At 27.5% G+C, this 25408-nt stretch overlaps 4 protein-coding genes across 6 annotated transcripts; 2 read left to right on the forward strand and 2 right to left on the reverse strand.

The window, feature by feature from the left end:
* Positions 1–536: 536 nt before the first annotated feature.
* LOC132929852 (uncharacterized) lies at positions 537–5993 on the reverse strand. Its single transcript, XM_060995461.1, has 2 exons — positions 5686–5993; positions 537–1983 (listed from the first exon to the last, which is right to left on the reverse strand). The coding sequence occupies exons 1-2, from the start codon at positions 5743–5745 to the stop codon at positions 616–618; spliced, it is 1428 nt and encodes a 475-aa protein (XP_060851444.1). The 5' UTR covers positions 5746–5993; the 3' UTR covers positions 537–615.
* Positions 5994–6354: 361 nt separating this feature from the next.
* On the forward strand, positions 6355–11699 carry LOC132928616 (protein O-mannosyl-transferase TMTC4-like). The gene is made up of 13 exons (XM_060993419.1): positions 6355–6710; positions 6799–6992; positions 7079–7310; positions 7366–7552; positions 7640–7825; positions 7901–8140; positions 8441–8649; positions 8722–8896; positions 8985–9193; positions 9257–9364; positions 9669–9810; positions 9870–10185; positions 10249–11699. The coding sequence occupies exons 2-13, from the start codon at positions 6938–6940 to the stop codon at positions 10428–10430; spliced, it is 2241 nt and encodes a 746-aa protein (XP_060849402.1). The 5' UTR covers positions 6355–6710; positions 6799–6937; the 3' UTR covers positions 10431–11699.
* Positions 11700–11747: 48 nt separating this feature from the next.
* LOC132928617 (tRNA pseudouridine synthase Pus10) lies at positions 11748–14918 on the reverse strand. 2 transcript variants are annotated; one of them, XM_060993420.1, is made up of 2 exons: positions 14761–14918; positions 11748–13504 (listed from the first exon to the last, which is right to left on the reverse strand). In XM_060993420.1, the coding sequence occupies exon 2, from the start codon at positions 13494–13496 to the stop codon at positions 12093–12095; it is 1404 nt and encodes a 467-aa protein (XP_060849403.1). In that variant the 5' UTR covers positions 13497–13504; positions 14761–14918; the 3' UTR covers positions 11748–12092. The 2 variants fall into 2 exon arrangements, with proteins under 2 accessions (XP_060849403.1, XP_060849404.1); XM_060993421.1 differs by having other exon boundaries at positions 14795–14915.
* Positions 14429–24524, forward strand: LOC132928618 (beta carbonic anhydrase 1-like). Of its 2 annotated transcripts, none has more exons than XM_060993423.1 (5): positions 14429–14665; positions 21510–21594; positions 22153–22292; positions 23039–23278; positions 23930–24524. In XM_060993423.1, the coding sequence occupies exons 1-5, from the start codon at positions 14573–14575 to the stop codon at positions 24137–24139; spliced, it is 768 nt and encodes a 255-aa protein (XP_060849406.1). In that variant the 5' UTR covers positions 14429–14572; the 3' UTR covers positions 24140–24524. The 2 variants fall into 2 exon arrangements, with proteins under 2 accessions (XP_060849406.1, XP_060849405.1); XM_060993422.1 differs by lacking the exon at positions 14429–14665 and adding an exon at positions 20222–20386.
* The last annotated feature ends 884 nt before the right edge of the window (positions 24525–25408 follow it).

Consider the following 25408-nt stretch of genomic DNA (forward strand, 5'->3'; position numbering starts at 1 on the left):
AGTGATTTATTATTTATACATAATTTAGTGCAATTTTTAAATGAGTAAGGAATATACACATAGTGACTGTAAAGGTATTGAGCTAAACTTTAACATCCAAAAAAATGGTTATATCTTAAAAAATGACAATTTACCAACTATTTAGAAAATAGTCATCTTAAACAGCATCTATCTCACTAGAAATAATAAATATTCGTGTATTCGTTACGTTATAAAAATGTATATTTTTTTTATATTCGAAGTGATACACCAAGAATGCACACTCACAAGCAGAGCGATGAATGTATTGATTTTATTCAACTAGTATGAAGTAAGATACTGAAAAAAAAAATTCACGCTATGAAAAAATGGAACTTTCTCGCACATCACAAATGACCCCCGACCCCGGTTTGTCATGGCGATGGCAGGACTAAATTCTCCTCACCAGCTGAACGTCATATTTGTTTTTATTGTTTTTAGACCGTGGCAATTGTGTGTACGTAGTGATTTAAATTTAGGATGTTAACGTATTAATAAACAAATAGACAATAGTCATGTACTATTCAATAATTCAATGTATTTAAAATATAATAATATTATTTTAATTAACAGGATACAAAATTTTATTTTTAGTTATCACTCGTCATTATCAGATTCGGAAACAATTAAGTCTATTATGTCGACGTCGTCTGATGCTTTCTCTGCAGGATCATTGTCTAAAAATTCATCTGATATGAAGTCTACTTTCCAACATTTATCTTCTACCTCTTTGACGCGGTTAACAAAGTTAAACCACATAATAGGCGTAACTTGTTCCAAGCCCTCATTTAGTAACATTGACACGTTCATTTGTTTCTTTGTAGCGCGACATGTTTGAACGTGATTATTTATGGCAGACCACGCTAACTTCATGGGATTCAGCTCGTCATGATACGGGGGTATTCGCAGTACAATTTTATTGTCGTCTCTCGCTACTTCGTCGATAACATATGAATCAAAGAGAGGTTTAAGTTTGTCAACCTTTTCCATTAGTTGTTGTTTGACTAAAGGTAAATCAATTATTTCTCCTCGTGCCTCCAACCAGTTAATGATTTCTTGATTTTTCCACGAAAATGTCGGACATGAATATTTTTTTTTAGAATGGTGTGGCGTATCGTCCATCACGATCACAGCGTTTTTCTTTAATAAAGGTAATATACTCGTAAACCAACCGTGAAAAGTATCGCCGTTTATTATGGCATTGTGGCAATCTGAACAGTTTTTATTTGATTCTAAATACGATACTAGGCCTCCTCCATCAACGAAACCCTCAGACGAACCTATATGCATTAAAATAAGCTTAATATCTTTGCTCGACTGGTGTTTTTGTACAGTGGTTAGCCTCTGAAGGAATGTATCGTCGAATATGACTGAACGACCGATGCTTGTTTTGTCAGCATTATCTTCATTGTTCACCCAAGCCTCGTCCAAGTAATATATTGGACGATTTTGTTGTTGAAAATATTTTATTGACTCTAAATATTTTCGCCGCCTCAAAACTATATCGCTTTTCTCAATTAGAACGTGTTTGTAACTGAGGTGAGATATTTTAGTGTATTCGAAATTAAGATCTTTAAGAATTCTGCGAAAAGAACTATTAGAAAATTTCGGAAAAATAGAATTTTCATGTATTATTATTAAAACTTTCATCGTAGTCGGTACTTCTTTTCGAAGCCAGAACTCATGTATGATTTGTCGAATTTCGTTTTTATAAAAGTCATCAACTTTTTCGATTATTGTCGGTCTATTTATTTTTCTATTTGGAGATATTGAATCAGTACCGTGTTTTCTGTATTCGGACAAAATCGTTGAAATACTTCGTTGGCTAATACCGGTTTCTTTACATATGGATTTAATTAGATCTCTGTACTTCATTTTCTGGCTTGCTGGCATATTTGCTTGTTCCGCAAATTTGGTTTTGTATGCATCAATGATATTAATTTTCCACTGAGAATTATTAACATACTATAAAATACAAATTAAATATAAATTTCGCTACAAATAATTAATTATAAACTTAATATTCTTATTAATGTTATTAAATATATTTAATTTTAATAAAAATGAATGTAATGTAAAAATCTAGTTGACATATTTTGGTATAATTGCGGTTTAGCTACCATGTGATTTTTTGGAATTTTTTTTTGAAACATGTATTTCAACTAAGTTAAGAAAATACTTGGTTTTGGTTTGAAGTTCAAAAATTCCCGAATTTTTTTCGGGGGTGGGGGGGGTGTATATTTAGTATTTCAAAACGATGGTGCAAACGATTTTCCACTAACACTGTTTAATCGCTCTATATATACTTTACTGTTATATTTTTCAGATATATTTTATATAAAATTAGTCGCTCCCATTATATTATATAATATTATTAAGAGAGTGACTACTTGTCATACTCGGTGACTCGGTGGAACAAAAATGCATTTTTTAAAACCCTTCCTCCACTTGAGAAGGTGTTGCATAACAAATCGAGGGATATTTTCGTTTTCAATTGTCCGAGTGAGCGCAACGAGCGAGTGACCACGCTGGCAATAAATGTACCTACATAGAAACAATATTGATGAAAATCAAGGTTCACCCGAGGTGGTTTTACACAAGTCGAGGGATATTTTCGATTTGCGGAGCGGAGTACCAATACACGCGTAATCAAGGCAACTTTGAATTGCCATAACTTTTGAACGGTAAGTTTCCGAAAATTTTTTCAAACACTTGAATTCAGCATGTAAAACACGTATTTTAAACACCAACCAAAAAAAATATGAAAAATTCGTTGTAGACTTGCCCGCGGCAATACAGTAAGTACAGAATTCCGCGCATGCATTTAAACGTAAAATCGCAAACTTCGGAACGCTATAACTTCCAAACTAAGGATTTAACCTAACCTAATTTTTTTTTGCATCATCGTTCTTAATTAGATGAAATACATGTTTCACAAAAAAAAAATTCCAAAAAATCGCGTGGTAGCTAAACTGCAATTATTCCCATATTTTTAATGTTTAAAAAAAATGGTACTTCTGTGTTATCTCTACTACCAAAATATTTCCAAGACTTCCTGTTAGAATCATCTAGGTATCTCAACTACCCAAATATTTTCAAGACTACCTCTGTATCATCGTAATGTACAATTTTATTTTATTTTCGATATACAATTTACTACAAACTAATTAGTTAAGGTCTTATTATCCATATTCCATATTATTCTGTCTAGTCAATATGATTTTTTTTAATTCACTCAAAAGCTTGAACGCCTTTGGGGATCGGCAAAGTAGCCATCATTTGGATTCATATTTGACCGAATTTGTTTGGCGTCAAAATCTTGCAAACGATGCACCATTTAACATAATTTGAATGGATATTAAAACCTATTTCCTCCTAAAAATATTAACCATAACTAAATGTTTTATACTATTACATATATTCATTATTTTTATTACTTAATAGTTAAATTTTATTGTATAACACAGGTGATTATAATAGGTAGTCTTGGAAATATTTTGATAGTCGAGATAACACGTTTGTGCACCCAAAGTAGTCGAAATAACACGGAAGAACGAGTACCAAAAAAAAATAATAATTTAAAGGTCCTTACACACTAGGCGAATAGTTCGCGCATGGACGCAATTTTAAATCGCTGCGAACGTTCGTTTAAAATTAAACAGCCTGTATTAAATTAGACCATTCACACTATGTAAAGCAAGCGGATAAAATCCGCCATCGATCGCGCATGTTTAATTTTAGGCGAACATTCCCCAAAACGGCTAAAATTAAACACGTTGTTTTGACTGCGTGTCTATTCACACTGGGCGAATGTTCGCGCGCGTTTCCGCGAATATTTTATTTTAAAATAATTTAAAAAATCAAAATATTAATATTTGAAATTTTAGTGGTCAGTTATTGATAGATCGTTCCTGGTGGTAAGTACGTTATGTACATCATACGTCTGATCGTCTGAAGTATAAATTTTCATAATTTAAAATTGTTTTTCAATATGAGCAGCTAGTTTTGATCTAGAATCTTTTATTACCTATTGAGATATTCCAAGAAAACTCAATCTGGAATTTAGGTGAGTATTTTTTAACACTCAAAAGGTTTTTTGATTTTACTATGTAGGTATACATTTTTTGTGGTTTCATATAGTAAGTTTTTCTACAAAAACATTCATCGCTCCAATCTGAATCTAAAAAATGATTATTTAAATTAATATATTGTGTGATCTATATATCATATTTAGAATCAAAATAGTACTACGAAAAAATTAAAAAACAAAAGAGTTGGTTAAAAATTGCAAAGGCTACTCTAAATGATTTTGATAAACTTGAAACAACCGAGAAGAAAGTAAAAAGTAAGAACTTGGGTTAACATAGCTATATTCTTTATATTTACTCTATTATTACACTTATAAGTTATAAGAATAAAGCATCACAGGTTTGTGAAGTATTCAAATAAAAGTGTATTAATAGGTACCTATTGGCTATTTGTTTTATATTTGAATACTATTCTAACCGGCTTAAGATATTTCGGTGCGGCAATTTTGGCGTAGGACCGTTTTAACGTTTATTTATATGTTATATAATATTTAAAAGTTTATATATTTTTTTTATAAAATATAGGTGTTATAATTGATAAGACAAAGAAATAGATAAAAATATAATTATATAATTAGCTACTTATACTTTAAATGAAATACAAATTTAATTAAAACAAGAAGAATGAGAATTCGATTAAAATTATAAATAAAAATATTAAATTCATCATACTTAAATTATGTGCTATTCCTCTTAAAAAACTTTTAATATTACGATTATCATAATAACTGACTAATTTTAAAATACATTCATCGACATCTATGTATTTTTTTAGTGAACCTTTGCCTGTTTGTAATTGACGAAAGAAGGTATCTCGGCCACTTTAGGTTAATACTAAATACGTATACGAAATCCACGAGAGTGAGATAAACATTGATAAATGTTTTTTTTTATTCTGTGACAATCATAAATATATCAGATAGAAAATATTATAATATCTAAATGTGATTAAAATAATTTTATGAAAAAAAATCTAAAATGACAACGCCAAAATGTCCAGATCCGTATTCTAAATGCTTTAGAATTCAACAAGTAAACATTTTTTTTTTTCTATATTCAAATAGGTACTTTTTTGGGAAAAAAATATAATATAATTTTTTATTTATATAAGAAAAATATATTATAACTAACTAGTAACTACTTATTAATTATTATAGATAATATTATAGTGGCCAAGGGGAAGGACACAATAACGTCTCTATTTGTTCGTTTTTTCTAATAAAATTTATAAGCAAGGCACATAGACTGAGCACGACTCAAAAAAAAACATTTTTTAATGATAAATTATATTTATAAATAAAAAACTTTTAAATGTACGAACAGTAGCAAAACCAAGCGGAATGACTAACCAGTAACCACGAGGTAATGATGATTTGGCGCGAATTTTAACCGCGTAAAATAGTATAGTGTGTAAGCTTTGTGTTCTAGCGAATAAAATTCGCGTTTGCGTTTGCGTTTGCGCGCCAACTATTTGCCTAGTGTGTAAGGGCCTAAATTAAGACAATTGTGATTTGTCCATTTTAAAATAAATAATTCAACATTTTTATTCAACTATAACATAAATATTTTGTATGCTTACTTGTCCATTAAGATTTTTTCTAACAGATGAAGAAACATGATGTGGATTAAAATGTTCCATTTTAATAATAATAGGTATATGAAATGTATAAATAAAATAATATAATAACTGTTGAGTGCCGTAACGAACTGTACTATATAGATGAACACGATGACACGGTGTACATAACCTTAAATCAATCAAATCAATTTAAGTCGTGGTCTTCGTGTTCATGACCATGAATCAATGTGAAATTAGAGGATATTTTAAGTTAAGATATTCTTTTAACTAATATAAATTTTTAAACACTTAAACGGCGTCTGGACTATTATCACGAGTCACAACCACAAATATGAACATATAATATAACCTACCACAGATATAACCTAACCTAACCTAACCTATAAATATTAACTGTGGTCACAACTAAAAATACATAAATTAGGTTAGGTTAGGGTAGGTTAGGAAAATGGGAAATTTTATGTTTCAATGTTGATACACTAGCATTAATATCGTTCGGCCCCAACTTTCTTCCATGATTTAAGATAGTATCTTAAATCGTGGTTTCTTCCATGAGAATTTCTGGTTGAAAAGTCTGATTGTTATCTTGGGGGCCGAACTGTCCGAGATAAAGTTATATGGAAAAAAATTAACGATAACATATTATCATCTAGCCATATTGTTGATAAAGATTAAGTAGTTTATGAATTACAATAATAAAATATATTGATGTTATGTGGTATTGTGGTCAGTATTCAGTAATTTAGTACTTCAACTTCAGTAGTCAGACTCACTATCCAGTGTTCTGATACTCTGATTATAAATCGTATAGATCCTACTAAAGTAGTAAAATGACTTATTATAAAACTACTTCTAAAACACTACACTATAAAGTATAAACATTTATCTGTAATTGTCATTGCAATTTGCAGTTTAAATGGATTGCTTTACTGCTGTTGCGACAAAACAATTAAAATATATATTGCCATGAAACCTATTTGGAAGCGTTATTTTTCATTAACGTCAAGTTTAGGGAGAATGGAAAAGTATGCATGATTCTTGTTTTTCTATTAATATTTTAAGTGTAAGTTGTTTTACTATTCAATGACTTGTCTATTTTTGTTTTTTCGATAGTTTTAATTACAATTCTTTCAAAACCTTAAATATGTTTCAAATATTACTTATACCACAGACATGCAACTTTATTAGTATGCATTTTGAGAATACTGAGTTGAATAGCAGTTAACATTGAAATTTAACTAAAGAATTGATTATGAAGTCCAAGCAATCAACAGACAACTCTTGGGATTCAAAATTACCAATTCCAAGTTAGACAATTAAATCTTAATACTAATTTATTCATATTGTTGTTATTTAAATAATGTAATCATTATCAATATATTATGATTTCCAGAGTTTCCAGTATGGTTGTACATTTTAATAGTAGCATTTGTATCTATATTATGTTATGGTAACTCGTATTATGGTGCATTTGTATTTGATGATTCTGAGGCAGTTGTAAATAATCATGATGTGAACCTTGAAACACCAGTTGTTAAAATTTTTAGCCACGACTTTTGGGGTACGAGACTAACAAACCACGCTAGTCATAAATCATATAGACCGCTTACAATTTTGTCCTTTAGGTATGTAATTATTAAAATTTATTTAATAAATAACTATTGATTTCATTGTTTTTAGGTTTAATGTGTGGTTTAATAATGGACATTTGTGTCCAAAGTCATTACATTTCACCAATATAATTTTACATGCAGTTGTCTCCTGTCAACTATTACATGTTTATAATTTGTTATTTAATGGAAATGCACCTAAGACTTCATTTTTAGCTGCTCTCATGTTTGCAGTGCACCCTGTTCACGCAGAAGTAGTATGTTCTTATTCCATATTTGTATATTATAATTTATAAATATAATAGGAAATCAAGTTATTTATCTACTGATTTATTTATTTTTAGGTGTCTGGTATAGTCGGTCGTGCTGATCTACTTAGTGCATGTTTGTCACTTCTTGTCTTCATTATTTATCATAGAACAGCAAAAGCTAAACAAATAAATACATTTACCAACATAATAGCTACATTATTTTGTTGTGTCTTAAGTATCATGGCTATGTTATGCAAAGAACAAGGACTTATGATTATGGTAGGACCTTTTATTATGAATTTATTAAATTCAATGATTAAATAAAACTAATTATGTTAACATACCTGATTACAGGCATTTTGTGGTGTGTATGAAGTTATTGTAATTAACAAAATCACATTTCAAAGTATTATGAAAAACATGAAAATCTCAAAAATAATTAGATTGCTTAAAAAGGAATCAATAGAAAGGCTGTTTATATTAACTGCTGGGTTTTGTATTATTCTTTATGGTAGATGGGCTATTATGGGATCACCTCCTATTTTCCAACAAATTGATAATCCTGCATCATTTTTAACAACACCATTTGAAAGAGTAAGCAAATTTATAATTTTTTTTATTTTATTTTATTAAGCTTTGGCAACTATGGCCGTTAGCTGTGGTATATTTTTTTCATGTTTCGGTGGAGTACGGCAGGGTAAGTTTTTGGAACGCGTGTTTTCATATATGAGACATGACTTTGTCACTAAAAACTAAGATAGCTTACCTAAGAACTAGCAACGGAAGACTACAGTCAAACACTACGTCACACCATACCTTAATTATTTATTCATTTTTTTTTTTTCAATTAGATTTTATTAATTCGTATTTGTTTCATATTTAACAATTTTTCAGTTTGTGAATTACAGTTACATCTATTTAATTAATATTTGGATAATGATATGTCCTGTTTGGCTATGTTTTGATTGGTCAATGGGCTGTATTCCTCTGATATATTTGAATGCATTTCCTAAAGATCCAAGATTATTCATTGTTTTTGGATTTTGGACCATTCTTGTATTAATATTTTATAAAATTCTATTTTCAAAAAACTATGATATAAAGTATGTATATTTTTCCAGATTTTATATATCGTTGTTATTAATCAATATTTATGATTATATTATTATTTTCAGACAAATACAAATGGGATTTCTATTAGGTCTTTTATCATTTTTGCCTGCTTCAAATTTAATGTTTACAGTTGGGTTTGTCATAGCAGAACGTGTGTTATACTTGCCTTCTGCTGGTTTTATTATAATTGTAGTCTTGGGTATCAGGAGATTATGTTTAAATTATTTTATTAAAAGAGTAAGTTAGTTTAACACCTATAATCTATGGTATAATATTTGTTGTATAAAAATTTGTTTGGTTTCATATTTTATTCATTGTATTTTAGGTAGTTAGAATGTGCATTTTACTATTAATTGTTGTACATTCCATTCGGACATATCAACGCAGTAAAGAATGGAATACTGAATTAGATTTGTTTAGAAGTGCATTAAAAGTTTGCCCAATGAATGCTAAAGTACATTATAATTTAGCAAAAAGTTTAGCCGATATTGGACATATACAAGAAGCGATAGACCGTTATAAACATGCACTATTGTAAATATGATATAATTTCTTATAAAAGTAAATTATTGGTATTATAATTGTATTATTTATTAGATTACATCCAAGGTATGATCAAGCGATGAATAATTTAGCAAATATTTTAAAAGATAAAAATGAATTGGAAGAAGCCAGATTTTTATTAGAAAAAGCTGTTACTATTAGGTGAGAAAAGAATTTAATATTTTACTTAAAATATTTTATAATCATTTGCATTAGCTAGGAATTATATTTATAGTACTATTATGATCACTTTCCTTAATTATGTATGATGGCATTAATTAAGTAATACATTTTTAATATGTTTAAGTATTGAGATTTTTCTATGTGAATTGTTTGCAAGACAGTGACAACAACTTCTTTTTAATATAATGAGAATATTTTATTTAATATTAAATATTGTGTGAATTATAACTAAAGATTAGTATTATGCACGGAATAAAAAATATATTTAATTATTTCTATTTAGAAATGATTTTGCTGCTGCTTGGATGAATTTAGGTATTGTATTATCTGCTCAACACGAATATAATAAAGCTGAAGATGCATACTTAACAGCCTTACAACACAGAAAAAGCTATCCTCATTGCTACTTCAACTTGGGAAATCTAGTGAGGCCTTTATGAAATATTTGATGGTATTTATTCATATAATATAATTTTATGTTTAGTATTTGGAAATGGGAGAGAAGACAAAGGCATTATTTGCTTGGCAAAATGCTACATTTCAACAGCCAACACATGTAATTTCATGGAATAATATGATTGTACTGCTAGAGTCAATTGGTGAATTAAAACGAGCAGAGAATGTAGCTCGTACAGCCCTTACTATTTTACCAAATGAACCAAATTTACATTTTAATATAGCCAACATATTAGGTAAAATAGATAAATTTGTAGAAGCTGAAAAACATTTTTTGGCTGCTATTAAACTAAAACACCGAACTTCTAAGACTGTATTAGTTGCATTATATCATTCAAATTTGGGTAAGTATTAATTTAACTTGTGTTTTTTTTTTAAATTATTTATTGTTTCTTCAATTATCATAGGAGTTTTGTATCATCGTTGGGAAAAATATGATCTTGCAGAAATGCATTACTTACAAGCATTAATAATTGATCCAAATATGCAAAAAGTTAAAAATCATCTTGCATTACTTCGTAAACATTTAGGTGAAATCAATCAACCCATTCTCAATATGAAATCCTCTCAACGAGAAAAAGATTTTTAATGTGTTAAATGAAAAAGCTTTTGTTTCTTTAATATTATGGTAATATGTAAGTATAAGTTTATATTGCTATCATGTTTGAATTCTAACATTTATTGAAGGTCAAGTATAATTACGATTAAAAATTAAAATATTGGTTTAATTTACACAAAAGCAATACAGTTAAATGTAGGATGAACAAAAATGGTTAATAAATGATGTAAAACATTGTTAATACCACTACTGTGAAAACATATGGTTGTGATTAATTTATAACTTAGATACTTAGTAATTTAATTAATAATTATTTTTAAGTAATGTCTTACTATAATTTTTATTTGTTTGTACTATGACATCAAAACTTTGTTTTAACCATTCCAATAATATAATTTTAAGTTTAGGAATTAATTGACTTAAATTTTATTAGGATTAATTAGTTTTAGAAAATCAGTCATTATATTTTGTTAGTGTTATATCTGTGTAATGTGAGTACAGTATAATTCACGAATGTTCAACTACAAAACTATTTGTTTTTTTTTACTTATTACGTGTTTTATAATCGCAAAGATTAAAAATGATACAATTTCTATAACTTTTCCTTGATTAAATAAATTATGTTCTTAAGAGAAAATTTAAAAATTCAATTTTGTTTTTCCTTTTATGTACAATTAAAATAAAGTAACTTATATGGATGTTACACTCACATGTTATCTTATATCTTATATTTTACTTAACGTAACAAATTTGTGCACAGGATTCTTACTATATTTTATTTAAAGTTAAGATTAAAGGAAATGTATATATTAATGAATTTGTAGTGAATAATATAAGTTGTGCCTGAGTGAAGATTTTTATTTTTAAATTATTAATAAATACTTATAAATTTATTAAATAATTTATTTTTTCAAATTCATGTAATTTGTTTTAAAATAAATATATGAAACAAATCTTTACTCAAACAAAGCTTATATTCTTTTCTAAAAAATCAATAGTTTGTAAAAATACTTTTATATATTAACTATAAATAAATTGTAGTAAGAACCCAATACATAGATTTGCTATGTTGCGCCTTCGTGTGTGCAATATAGAAATAACACTGTGGGTATAGCATCCAGTTATTCCAATACCCAAGTTATATTGTAATACATTGCTAATAATTAGTCATTATACTAAGATTTGTTATTTTAAGATCAATTTGCATTAAATATTTTATTAAAGTATTATTTAGATTTAAGATATTTACATTTTTATATTGTATTTTTTTGTATTAAAAAATAATATCTTATTTGACTATTTTAATCGTTTTTTTTTATAACAAACATCATTTTTCCTTAAACAAAATTTGTATCTCTTTAAACTATATATTTTAATATTGGGATGTGATATTATAAGCACGCGAATAAGTCAATTGTATAAATTGAATAAAATACACACTTTTCAGTTAGAAAATTAAATCTGTACACAAATTTTATGTAGGAGTATAATAAGAGTTTATATTTTCTAAGACATCACATGTTTATTTATCATAATATTAATATTCAACATAATCACTTAATAATCTTAATATTTATAGAATATTTAAAAATATAAAAAAACGTTTTCAGTACTGAATATCAATCATAGAATTGGATAAATTTAACCTATTACATGTATCAATAGTAAACCATGATATTAGTCACTATTAAATTAATATTTAACAGGTGTAGGCCAATCAATTTCAATGTCTAAAACATCCAAAGCTAATATGTCAACTGTATCATTTTCCAAAACTGTTCTGAGACAAGGATTTGTACGTCCAAAGTCTCCATGTACAAATTCTTTCACATATGTACCAGCCTGGGTAGATAAAATCACATTGAAAAATGAACAGCCATTATCTTTACCGACTTTAGTTGCTACAGCTTTCATTGAGTGTATAGTTCTAGGCCTGACCATATTAGCTCTTCTATGTAATACTCGGATTGGGGTGTACTGTGCTATTTCTAGAGGGGCACAGTTGTTGAGTTTTTCCATATCTGGTAACTCTCCTTCAACGTAACAAAGGGCCTTATAGACTTTAATTTTAAATTCCTCACCAGATTTTAATTCTTTTAATTGATCTTTAACAACGTTTTGCAAGTGTGTTACAGTTACTTGAGGATCTGTGTTTATTTCATTTTCAATTTCCCTCAATACTTCATAGCTGAATTTAGTTAGTTTTGGATTGACTAATTCAATAGCAAACGGCCTTCCTCTTCCTAACATTCTGACATCAATGTCTTCTCTACCAGATGACGAGAATCTGAATTCATCAGCCAGTGCATGTTTTTTAATTGGATTAGATATAATTTCTTCAACTGAACTCTCTAGCCTCCTTTCTTGGTCTACTATCCAAGGTGTTTGAGAAAGGGTCCTAGACCACTTATTATAACGACCAGCGATATATACACTTTCATGTCTAGCATCTACACTTTTGAATTCTATTGTTGATTCTGGTACTGATGGCATTTCACCATATTGATTAACAAAATCTTTGTTATCCATTTGAGATAAAATGCTCTGTAAATTTTTGTTACTTAATTTTATAATTGCATTTAAACAATTACATTCATCTTTAATATCATCATAATGAAAACCTACAGTAACTAGTAATGGTGAGTGTACATCAAAACGTTTACCGGTGGCTTTTACAATAGCATCTTCAGCCATTAGTTTCCAAGCATCTTTAGCACACACAAAAGCTGTAGGAAATGTTGGATTGAACGTTATTCTTAATTTTGAAACATATAATGCTATTGAATGCCCGCGAATAATAGTACACATTGGTAGATTAAATGCTAAATTAAATGTATCTGAATCATATTTAGATGTTTTTAGATAAGAAATAATTTTATTAATAATATCATCTTTTTGTGGATTTTGGAATAATCCTAAACACGCTATACAAGGATTTTTTTTTAGACGTTTTGGTTCATCATGATCCTGTTCTGATGCAGCAATTAATGTCTTAACATTTATGGTAGAAGGTTTCGTAAGATGCCTAACTGCACATACTCGACAACAACCAAATTTTAACAAGTTCTCTTGAATTTCTTCTACGTTTTGTTCCATTTTAATGTCTGTAAAAAAAATTACATATAAGTCAAAATAATTAATTTTATTCATATTTGAAAAAGTATTAATTAATGTTTTTTTTATTTGACATACATTAAATATCATTATAAAACAAAAATTGGTACCGATTATATTTTAAAACTTATGAGTTACGTTTAATGTATTTATTTTAAACTTATAAAATATATTAATTATTTAGTTTTGTAACTAGTTGTTAGTATAGCCACTATAATCAATGCAAAGAAATAAAAAAATAATGTTTTTTTTCTTCATTTATTTAATTATTCTCTAAAAACAGAATATTCCCAAACAAATTGAAATACGCTATTGTCGTGTGAGTTTTCTTGATGCTAAAATAGTAAAATATCTATTTAAGAAATTAGAAGATAAAACTCATATTTCATTATTTTCAATTTGTTATCAAGGACTAATGTTCAATAATATTGCATACACAATGATACACTGTTTAATTAAAATAGATCCAGAATTGATTCATCACTATTATGGTTATTCATTTGAAACAATATTTTAAAAATCACCACTTGTAGTGTGTGGTTCAGATTATTGGTTTTTAGACAGACAAATTACACATCGAGTTGTCTTTGATGGGAACATGATTCACGTCCTGCACCGCGATGTTTACGAATAAAGTGTTCAGTAGCCGAGAGCTTTATTATCGCAGCAGACTCGTGAATTCGCAAGTTAACAGGTGTTTGGTTCACAGTCACGATTTTTTTTCTATTCTAGCTTTAATATGAATTACGACCGCGGGAAAATAAACCGATTAATTATTCAAATTGAATAGACTCGCGCGTGTACAGTACGTTGTATAACACGCGGTAGGTACGCACGGGCGCGCGCGCCAAATCGTAATTAACTATCAAGGCAGGCGGAGGCGGCGGCGGCGGACGCCCTTGAGCGTCGGGAGGTCGACCGGCGACGACAGCATTAAGTTGCACAGCAACCGGCCGACGATCGCGGTCGAACTTTTCAAAGGCAGTAGTCACTGGTAAGTCGAGCTCGGGCGATGTGCAGTGGCCAATGTTAGACGTAGAGCGGGGCGACCGACCGACATGGACCGGATATTTCGGGGCATAATGAAGTACAGGCGAACGAACAGGGCGAAAATGGTCGAGCAGTTCGTCCAGGTGAAAAATAACCCGGAGGTAAGGTCAACGCCAATATTTGGGGGGGGCACAGTTCGAGCTATTAGACATTAATACTTAAACAAAATGCTGCGTTATTTTAAAATATGCTTTACCTAAAACGTTAGTAATTATTGCCTTGTCACTTGCCGTTGATAGTTTTGTCAGTTGTCACTTTGTCAGCTGCTGAAACGGCGTTATACAATTAATTATACAGCGGCCCACAGAAAATAATATCAGAAAACCACCGACTGGTAACTGGTTATCATCAGAAAACGTGCGGCGTGCGCGCTTATCGTTTTCACGAAAGTCGTAGTATCGGACTCAGTGCTGCCATAGAACGCAACGATAACGATGTTTTTGTAAAAACGGCGCCTGTGTGGCGGTGCTGCAGCAAGCTGTAATATTTTGTATTTTCGATAGAAACGTAATTTTAATTAATTAATATTTATTTATTTTTAATACACTATTTGGCTAGTCTTTGTTTATCCATAAATAATAAAATTAACTATTTTATAAACAATGCGTGAACCGTAGCAGTGGCTATCCTAGGGGGGGGGGGGTCTAGGGTCTAGCGTCATTTAATGTGTACTTGGGAGGTAAGCAGGGTTTTCTCACTTTCCCTGTGACTAAAACGGACGCAATTCAATTTTACCTTCAATGTTTTTTCGATTTCTTCATACAATTTTCATTAATATTTCATGATTATTTAATACTAAATTCGATATGATCAATTTTTTTTAAATATCTATATGATCATTTTACAGCATTTGCGCAGAGGCGCCGTGTCCAGCGGGTAGGCCTGGTAGGCCCGGACCTACCCTGATTTTTAACCTTTAAGTATACCCAAAATATGCATTTTAAAATTATATTTATATAAGCACACTGAATACTGAATGTAAAATGTAACAAATTATTTTTATAACCAGGCCTATCCTAAATTTTGGTCCTAGACACGCCTCTGCATTTGCATTGTCATGATGTGACGAAGGGGCAAACGATAGGCCAGCGGTTCCCAAATTCCTACGACTGCCGTGCCGTACCCTTGAGAAATAGTTTGTGTTTCGTGGAACCCCCTTTAATAAATAATATAAAATAATAATTTTTAATAATATAAATAATCCAAATATAATATAAAATAATTTTCTCATTCATCATACATCTGGCGGAACCAGGCACGTATACAGGGGGGGGGGTGAACCCCCCATCCCCGAAATTTTTTTTGTATATGTGCCTGGGCGGAACACATTTTGGAAAACGCTGTGATAGGCCTTACTTATACTTGATTAGTTATTACTATTATTGTTGGATACTTTTTACGTGATGGGAGGTGACGTGAGACGTTTCTAAGTGGCCCACGTCCTGCGGAGGAGAAGAATCGGCCAGCCATCCTTTAATTTGATACACTTTTGAAACTAGTTGAAACGCCGCCCCTGTATACTCATAGTTACTACGTTAGTATATTTTTTAGCTCTGTCGTTTTTGCCAAAAATTAAATAGGCCGTGAAATCTACTTAAGTATTCTGCCCGCATATTGCTTTTTTTTAACGTATAAATTACCAATAGATAATAGTATGTACACCGTACCATTATTTTATAATTTACAATAATATATTATAAAATCAATGACCATACCTATAATAAAGTATCAATATAAAAACATATTTTGTGTTCTAATATTTGTATTTTCTATTATTCAGTTTCATATGCAATATCAATACAATTTTGCCATATTTATATGTTAGCCGTTAGGAAGTGTTTATAAATGAAGGCAATCAAATAAAAAAAATGGTATTTTTTCATTGACCGTTTCGATGAAATAGATAGACAAATTAACCTGACAAATTATAATACCTATATATAAGTTTTTTTCTAGCATCTAGTTATTACATATTACGTAGGTACATACAGATACAATATAGGTACCTATAGTATTTTGGTAATATTACGTTATTAAAAACATATTATGAACAACGATACATTATAAACGATAAATTATGTTTAAATATTTTAGATTTTCTAATGCTAATAAGTACCTAAAGTACCTAACGAAGTTGTAACTTGAAATGTTAAATACTGATAAGATAATATTTTCGTTTATGACTTATGCCTAGAAGACGATATTGTTACTTACATAATTTTATGATATTCATTTTTATTTTTATTCATTAAAATTTGGCATTTTCTAGAATTTTATTTGAATATCTAATTCTACAAAAATGTCTTCTTCATACGTAATCTTAATATACGACTATGATTTATCAAAATAAATTATTATAATTTATAATATAGACTATAGATATGAAATTCTAAACAGAGCGATGAAAGTATTGACACAGTTTTTCAATGATGCGTGTGTAAATTTTTTTTGTGTTCCTTATCATTGTATATGAAAACTGATTCGGCGGTCTGTCCACCTATATCACTAAGAATAAGTACATATTCCGTGATATGTTGAAGTTCAAATATTTTTGAAATTCATCAAAACGACGAATATTTGCGAATTATTTTGAAGTTAAAAATTCATAATATTTTTATGCAAATCTAAAATAAAATTCTAAAACTTCTTAACTGGTAATTGAAAAAAAAACTAACTATAATAAAAGCTTTTGGTACTCAAACTATCATTATTTTGTAAAGTGAAATTTTAAAATATTTAAACTAATTTCAAGCTATTAATAGATATTAATTTCGAACTTTTTAATTATTTTCTATAAATATTACTAATAAATGTATGCTAGCTCAAAAAAATTGAAAATATTATACAATATGATTTTCGTAAGTTGTTCTTAGAGAAATCTAAAATTAGGATAAATACACAATTTTTCGGTATAGAAATTTTAAGTTCAAATGTCAACAAAATTAAAAGATATTTTTATGAAAAATAACGAATAAAGTTATGTAGTAATTTAAAAAATATTCTTGTAAAATTGAAGCTTTTTGTTACCTATTACTTTTGTATATTATTATTTATATCTTCTTTACACAATCCAATTTTCTAAGTATTTTGATTAATTTTTTACTATTTATACAGTGATATAACCTATTGAGCATTTACATCTTTGTTTGGTGGTATGGTGGTATATTAGTATATAAATTAAAATTCTAACGAGTAGGTAATAAGTAGAGTGTGAATTTAAATACTCTAAAAATCGAGAAAAATGTCTTAAAAAATACCTTAAAAATTATTTTAAACATTACCTAACTATTCTAAAACGACTCTGAATACTAAATATAACAGTGTAAAATTCAAATAATGCAATACAGCTACACTACGACTTCGATAAACAGCTTATCGTTTTCTTTATTAGGTACATCCGGCATCGTGTTTATCTGGTACAATCGGTAAAACTATAATATATTTCAAATATATTGTCCTTATAGTACACAAAGCTAAATAACTCAAAAGCCTCATATTAGAATTTTTGATTTAAACACATACAATTTTCAAAAAAGTGTTTCCTAACAATTTACAGAAAAAAAGGTGATTATTACGTATTTGAACAAAATAAGTTAGTATCGTCACATGACACTTTAAAATTGAATATTTTACAGTATTTTAATATATGTCTTTAATGTATACATATATACTTATGAGTTATGACTACACATATATACCTATATATATATTACAATTAAAATTCGAAATCAAATTTTCTAAAAAATCAGAAATAGTATAAATTTATTATTAAAGAGAAAAATTATGGATGAGCATGCTTGGTGGATCACACTGTATTTAGTAAAACATCTTTAAAATATTCTATGCAAACCATTCCTGATCAGAGCAGTGTATGTAGAGTATACAATGCTTTATCAATTTATTATTAAATTCAAATTTTTCACATCCATTAAAGTGACCTTCTTTCTTGATAACGAGATATACTCGACACCTTCTATATAGCAAAGTGGCTTCTCCAGTTTTTTTTTTTTAATGTGGCTTGTATTATTTCATGAATTATATTATTATTATTATGTCAGACTTTGACTTGTTATTTGTTTTTTATTAACATACAATATGGTATAATAATATGTAGGTACTAGGTTGACTTGGTTACGCAAAATCGGTATTCAATTGTTTAATTAATTAAAATTGGCAATTTGTCAGTTTGTACAATAGGGTCAAGCACTCAAGCATAAGAAACCATACAAAAGTATTAATATAAATTCCATTTTTTCGAGAATGAAGAAACCCTATTATATAATTCAATAATTGCATATATATTGTATAGAAAGAATTTTTTTATTTAAATACACTTGAGAATCTATTTAATCTTAATTTAATGTAATTTAACTTAACGTATGCCGTTCTAATTAGGTACTATTTATTTCTAAAGTTTTATCGATTATTAGGTAGGTACTGCGTCAAAATGATAACATTAGTGATTGAATTATATTATTAAAAGTTACTTTTGTAATTATAAAAAATTATATAATATATAAATGTTTATCTTCTAAAAATATAGCTAAGAGTCATATACTTATTAATAATTAATATTTGTATTATTTATTTAGAGTTTATTAACTAGTTTGAATGCATAATATGTAAGCTCTATAAAGATGAAAGTATTTAAACGATTATATTATATTCTTTAGGTTAGTACAAATATGGTGAGTATGAGTTAATTTTTAGAAGTAATATAACCACAATCTGTTTACATACCTTCTTATAACTCCCTAACTTAATACTCATTGAGCGTCTTTAAAAAGATTAATAATTGCACATGTTTATAGTAGGCACTTCAAAAAATAGGTCTTCTATTAAAATTAAATTTATTAAATTAAATTTTTGTAATAAACTGGGTTAATTTTTTTACTATAAAATACATTTTTAAAAATAATATACGTTCTTCAATATATAATAGTCTACCTATTTAGTAGTTGTTTTAGTGCTAATAATCTAAAATGACTTTTTTATAGTTTATACGTTTTGATTGGCCTTCCTGAACTTGTTTTTTCTATAATATAATATTGTGTACAAGAGACAGAGAAAACTAACTTCTGTGTTACGTTAATTTAAGGTTGCAAAAAACTTCCTTCAACAATTACCTTTATAACGACTACAAATTTATAAACTGTACCAATATATAATTAAAATGTTTAGATTATATTACCTAGTTTTTACCGATTATTTTTTTTTAGATTATTTTGAAATTTTGAAGGTATTATAACTGATATGTGATAAAGTTTTAAATAGGAAAATTTTAAACACATCTTATTCATAAATCATAACTTGTATTACCTAATTTTTCTGAGCGCATTTCAAAATGTCAGTTTCAGTATTTAGTGTATTAAAATCGCTCAGAATCATTTTTAAAATTGTTTGATTTAATGATTTATCTGTAAATATTACTTTCAAATTTAAATAATAAAATGGAAGTAAAGGCGAATAAAGGGAAATAATGCTAGTTATAGATAGCAATAATTTCGCACTTTATATCCATTAGTAATTGGAAATCATTGTAACCTCTGTTTTTTATCAAGAAGCAAAGTATATTACTAGTTAGTAGTTTTGTTATGTCTGTTAGAAACATCGTTTATAAAATCATCATTCATATTATTTTCGTTACCTATGTCATACCTGTATTATGTTCTATGATAATTCTATATCATACCATTTATATCTACATAAGTGAAAATTGTGTTATACTGTTATACTGTTATACAATTTTATGTATATACAATATACATACATTTTTCTATACATTTGCGCTCCAGTCTCCACACAAAAATAGAATCCATAATGTAAGTGAAATTTTGATTCATTAATGAAAAGTTACAACAATTACATGTACCTACCTAATATTTTTTGAGACTTCATTTTAGACGTTAAATTAATTTTGTTACGTATAGTTTATTTTTTTCAGAAACTCAATTATACATAAATTTCGTATTTCAATGTTCCGTGCATTATAATATTATTACTTTATAATTTTTAAATTTGAACTATTTAAATTGCTTAGGTAATTTAATACAAATAAGACTTTGCAAGCCTGGTTGTCTTAAGCTTTAAATAACAGTAGGTGTTTAATACTCGATAAGTTTAAATGCTAAGTATAATTTTATTTCAAATTTGGAAAATAATATTTGAGCTTACAGTCATAATAATTAATTACGATCGGATTTTACATAAACGAGTTATAAATAAGTTATTGTTGAACACTAACATAACAAGAGTGTACGTGACATCCAGCAGATAGCTTGTCTGTTAAAATTTAAAATTATATTATGCTTAAAAATATTGTACATTTAAATCATTGTTTTTTTTAAAAAAATAAGAAAATTAATACGTATAAATACGTATTAGAATTTATTTTATTGCATATGGGTATGTAGCACAATATTACAATAAATTAAAATTGAGTACTAAATATTAATACACTTTGATAATTACAGATGAAACGAGGTTAGGTAAACAAAATATCTACCGTTGTATTTATGAACGTTAAAAACGAATAATCGCATAACGATTAAAATAAATTTTAATATTTTATTACAGTAAAATATTGTTTTGGTGAGAAATTCTAAAATATTCACAGTTAAAAAAATAAATTATTAACTAAATATTTTATTTACCTTCTAATTGTATTAACATGCTACTTTTATAGATTCGGAGTTATATATTAACATTTAAATATAAAATATTTGGTGTCATGGTTTATTTTTTTACTAATATTGGTTTTAGTTAATTGGAATATAGTATATAATTAAAATATTATAATATGTAATACGATTAACCATTAATCTTATAATTTGTTTTTTAATATTCCTATAAATATGTTTTAATGATTAATAGTAACTATAAATAATACATTTTATAAAATATAGACGTTTTAATATTATTGTATTAATGTATTATATGTTTCAGCCTAAAGCTTTATTTTTCACTTGTATGGACAGCCGTATGTTGCCAGCTCGATTTACTGAAACTAATATTGGTGACATGTTCATTGGTTAGTATATTTTTTATAATTCAGGAGCAGCATACATTCTAAATTATAATATAGTTTAGAATACAGCATGCTTATTTTTTAATATTATTTTTAAAATCTTTAATGTTCTTTTGGAATATTTTTATGTATTTAAATTTATACAGGATTTTTAATTATACAATCTTTAAATGAATGTTACATTAAGCGTGTGTACCAAAGTAGTATAATCTATGGTACGGACATAAATGATAAAAGCAAACAATATTTTTTAATTGGGAAATTACATTGTAGGAGTAGTTGACTATAAAAATGTTCTATTATGACGTAGGTATATAATATAAATAATATAATTTATACACTATACTGTAATATACGTAAATACGTTAAACATATTATAAATTAATAAATTATTGCCAAAAACGTTATTAATTTTGTGACCTACTTTATTTGATATTAATGATGTTATATAAATAATACTAGTAATTTATAATTATTTGTGCATTTGCGTAAATTTTATTTTTAATTGCGATGTAGTAGCAAAAATATATAATTATTAAACTTTTATGTTATGGTATTTAGTTCGAAATGCTGGAAATTTGATTCCACATTCGCAACATTTCCTAGATGAATATACTACATGTGAACCAGCTGCCTTGGAACTAGGATGTGTACATAACGATATAAGGCATGTGATTGTTTGCGGGCATTCTGATTGCAAAGTAATGTTATATTTAAAAATAAATACTGGTGAATAAAAAAATGTTAATTTAACACTAAGATTTAATTAATTTTCAACACTCACTTTTTTCTCCACATAACCAATACAGTGTACCTAATTAAATTATTGTAAACTCATTAAATGTGTTTTAAATGTATATGTAGGTACATACAAGTAGAAATATGCCATGATAATTTAGATACATCATTCAAGTTTACAGAATTAAGTATCTATTTTACAATTTTAAATATTTTTAAATAAAATAAAATTTTTTTTTGGCAATTGAAAGTGAATGATTCAAAATCTACAACATTTTAAGTATGTCAAGCATTATTTATTGATTAGGTACATTTAGTACAGAATAAATCATAGGTAATTGGTATTAAAAATGAGATTTATAATGTCCGCGTTTATTTGAAAAAGTATTAGTACTTTTAGAAGGGTATAAGGTTAGGCCAATTTTATAAAATCTGTTTAACATTTCGCTTTGTACATCATATATAATCATATGACTTTTGTCATACCATATAAACTTTTGTTGTGTTGTATTTTGTGATGTAGAAAACGTTGATAATAATTAATAACCTTTAAATATGAATAAAAATAAAAAATGGAAGCAATTATGAGTTTAAAGTTATAACTTACAACATAACATTGGATTGCATTTTATTTTTCCATTAGTCCATATAAAAAATAAATAATAATAAATGTTGTTATTGTAATTACCTAAATGTAACGTATTATTAGGCAATGAACTTGTTGCACCTGCTCAGGGACACAGAATTTGCTAGCATCGACAACCGTCGGATGTCGCCGCTCCGATCATGGCTCTGTACTCACGCAATATCATCTTTAGAAAAGTATCAACAACTGGAAGCAGCAGGCTTCGACACACCACTCATTTTTCAAGCCGAGACACCCTTACGCAGGATTATTGCTTACATTGATCCGGAAGACAAATTTTCCGTCACAGATAAGTTATCACAGGTACATATATAATATATTATTAACTATATAATACTGATTTTCAGATTTAAGTATATATATAATATCATTTTTAAATAAAATATTGAATTTTAAATAATTTTTAAACAATAAATTAGTATACGATTTGCTATTAAAAAAAAAAAAAAAAAATAAAATAAAATATATAAAATCGTTTTACATCTTATTGATAATTAGTATATTTTTTTTATATTAACATAATTTTTAGTAAATCTTAAAATAGTTTTCGTAAATTCAAAATAAATTATTTTTATCAGTAATAAATAACTTTTCTATACGTGTGATTAGAATATATTCTGAATATTGTTATTGTTATAACAATCTTTTTTAATCGATGAATTATAATTAACTAATTACATAAATTTACAAATTTAAAGTATATATATTCATTTATTTTATTCATATTAAGCATCTAATTATCTTTGTACTTGGTATTATAATAATTTATAGTGGATAATGAATATTTTATTCATGTTGTATTAGTTTTTTTAATTTCAATTATGAACTATTACAATTTAATAGATTTAATAAGATTGAATATTATACGATTTTACATAAGCTTATATAACACTAATATATTATATTAGACAGAGACTAATATATCGACATATTGTGTATTTGTGTGTGTTATAGGTTAATACCCTACAGCAGATGCAAAATATTGCCAGCTACGGTTTCCTTAGGAAGCGTCTAGAGGCGCATGACCTGCATATACACGCTCTTTGGTTTGACATATATACCGGGGATATCTACTATTTTAGTAGACAGAGCAAAAAATTTGTTGAGATAAATGAAGAAAACGTGGATAAACTTGTGGAAGAGGTTTCTAAGTATTATTGCTAAGATAAAGTGAAGTATATTGTATATAGGTACATCCATTCACATATACTTGACGCACAAACACACACACACAAAGACTTAACTTGGTGCTTAATATTAATTAAAATTCAAGACTAAAACAGAACAATAACTATACTATTTTACATACATTCCGAAACGAACATTCCAACTAAACAATTATACACATTACCGTACTTAATTTTATTTTATACAACTGTTATTGTTAATTTTTAATCAAAGGGATTTTGAATCTCCGTCTATAACGTTATTTTTATTTTTCATATATATTTATATATATATTATTATTGTTTTCAAATTTTTATTATTGTTTAAATTGTATAATATTTGTGAATATTATTTTGTCACCAATAAAATACAAGAGAAATGACGAACGTGTACTGTGTTTAATGTTAGGGAAATATTATAGAACAGCCGTCCATGATTTGAGCATTGTTTCTTAAATGCTCTAGATAAGTAGAGCATGAAAACTCCAGCCGGGATGCTGCGTGAAAGAGAAAGCAAAGTCATTTCTTTGTCGTGGTTTTCCACACCATGGTGTATTCTTTAACATGTTTTTTTTTAGTCACGGTTGTCGCGCTGGAAGAATACAGATTTTCCACTGCGAATAAGTCAACTCATCAAGGGTTCTCGTAAATGTGCCTACATTACATAGGTTATTATCTTGAAATAAGTATTATTTTTTTCTCATATTGTTATATTATAAAAATTATCCGATCGTGTATAATAAAGTATATATGTATTAAACAGACCTAATTTAATATCCTCGGGGTTAAATTTTATATCTATATTTGGGTGTTAATTTTAATACTCGTGGGTTATTATTAATATTAATATAATATTATAAATCAAAAATATAATAATTGAATTTATAAATTAAACGAATTAAAAAATTGAATTTAAATTTTAAAAAAAAAGTAATCCTTATAAAATGTTTTTAAATAGAATCTAATAGTTTTAAGTTTGGATAATATAATTAATTTTGATCAATTTTAATAACTGTAGATGGAAATGTTATGTGTTGATTAATATTTTTTTCATGATAATAAGTTAATTAATCGTGTATATACGTACTGTACTGTAAAGCATAGCGTCACGTAGGTAATCGAACTATTAATGTTTGATTGTTTGAAGTTCTGAGTTTGACATAATGCCCATCATTAAGTATTGATATATAAATATATAATAAATCAATAGGTCATTTTCAGCATAGTATAGTTATTTAAATATTAAAATGTATTTCTCCTTAGAATA

This window comes from Rhopalosiphum padi, chromosome 4, assembly GCF_020882245.1.
Source record: "Rhopalosiphum padi isolate XX-2018 chromosome 4, ASM2088224v1, whole genome shotgun sequence".
In the NCBI taxonomy this organism is placed as follows: Eukaryota; Metazoa; Arthropoda; class Insecta; order Hemiptera; family Aphididae; genus Rhopalosiphum; species Rhopalosiphum padi.

What these genes read in the sequence shown, in the direction of transcription:
- LOC132928616 (XM_060993419.1), top strand. Translation starts at nt 6,938, where the DNA reads ATGAAGTCCAAGCAATCAACAGACAACTCTTGGGATTCAAAATTACCA. An exon ending in ACCCTGTTCACGCAGAAGTA is followed by an intron (nt 7,553 to 7,639) that starts GTATGTTCTTAT and finishes ATTTATTTTTAG; the next exon opens with GTGTCTGGTATAGTCGGTCG. An exon ending in CGTTATAAACATGCACTATT is followed by an intron (nt 9,194 to 9,256) that starts GTAAATATGATA and finishes ATTATTTATTAG; the next exon opens with ATTACATCCAAGGTATGATC.
- LOC132928618 (XM_060993422.1), top strand. Translation starts at nt 20,237, where the DNA reads ATGATAATTCTATATCATACCATTTATATCTACATAAGTGAAAATTGT. An exon ending in ACAAAAATAGAATCCATAAT is followed by an intron (nt 20,387 to 21,509) that starts GTAAGTGAAATT and finishes TATATGTTTCAG; the next exon opens with CCTAAAGCTTTATTTTTCAC. An exon ending in GCGGGCATTCTGATTGCAAA is followed by an intron (nt 22,293 to 23,038) that starts GTAATGTTATAT and finishes ACGTATTATTAG; the next exon opens with GCAATGAACTTGTTGCACCT.
- LOC132929852 (XM_060995461.1), bottom strand. Translation starts at nt 5,745, where the DNA reads ATGGAACATTTTAATCCACATCATGTTTCTTCATCTGTTAGAAAAAAT. An exon ending in GAAAAAATCTTAATGGACAA is followed by an intron (nt 1,984 to 5,685) that starts GTAAGCATACAA and finishes TGTATTTTATAG; the next exon opens with TATGTTAATAATTCTCAGTG.
- LOC132928617 (XM_060993420.1), bottom strand. Translation starts at nt 13,496, where the DNA reads ATGGAACAAAACGTAGAAGAAATTCAAGAGAACTTGTTAAAATTTGGT.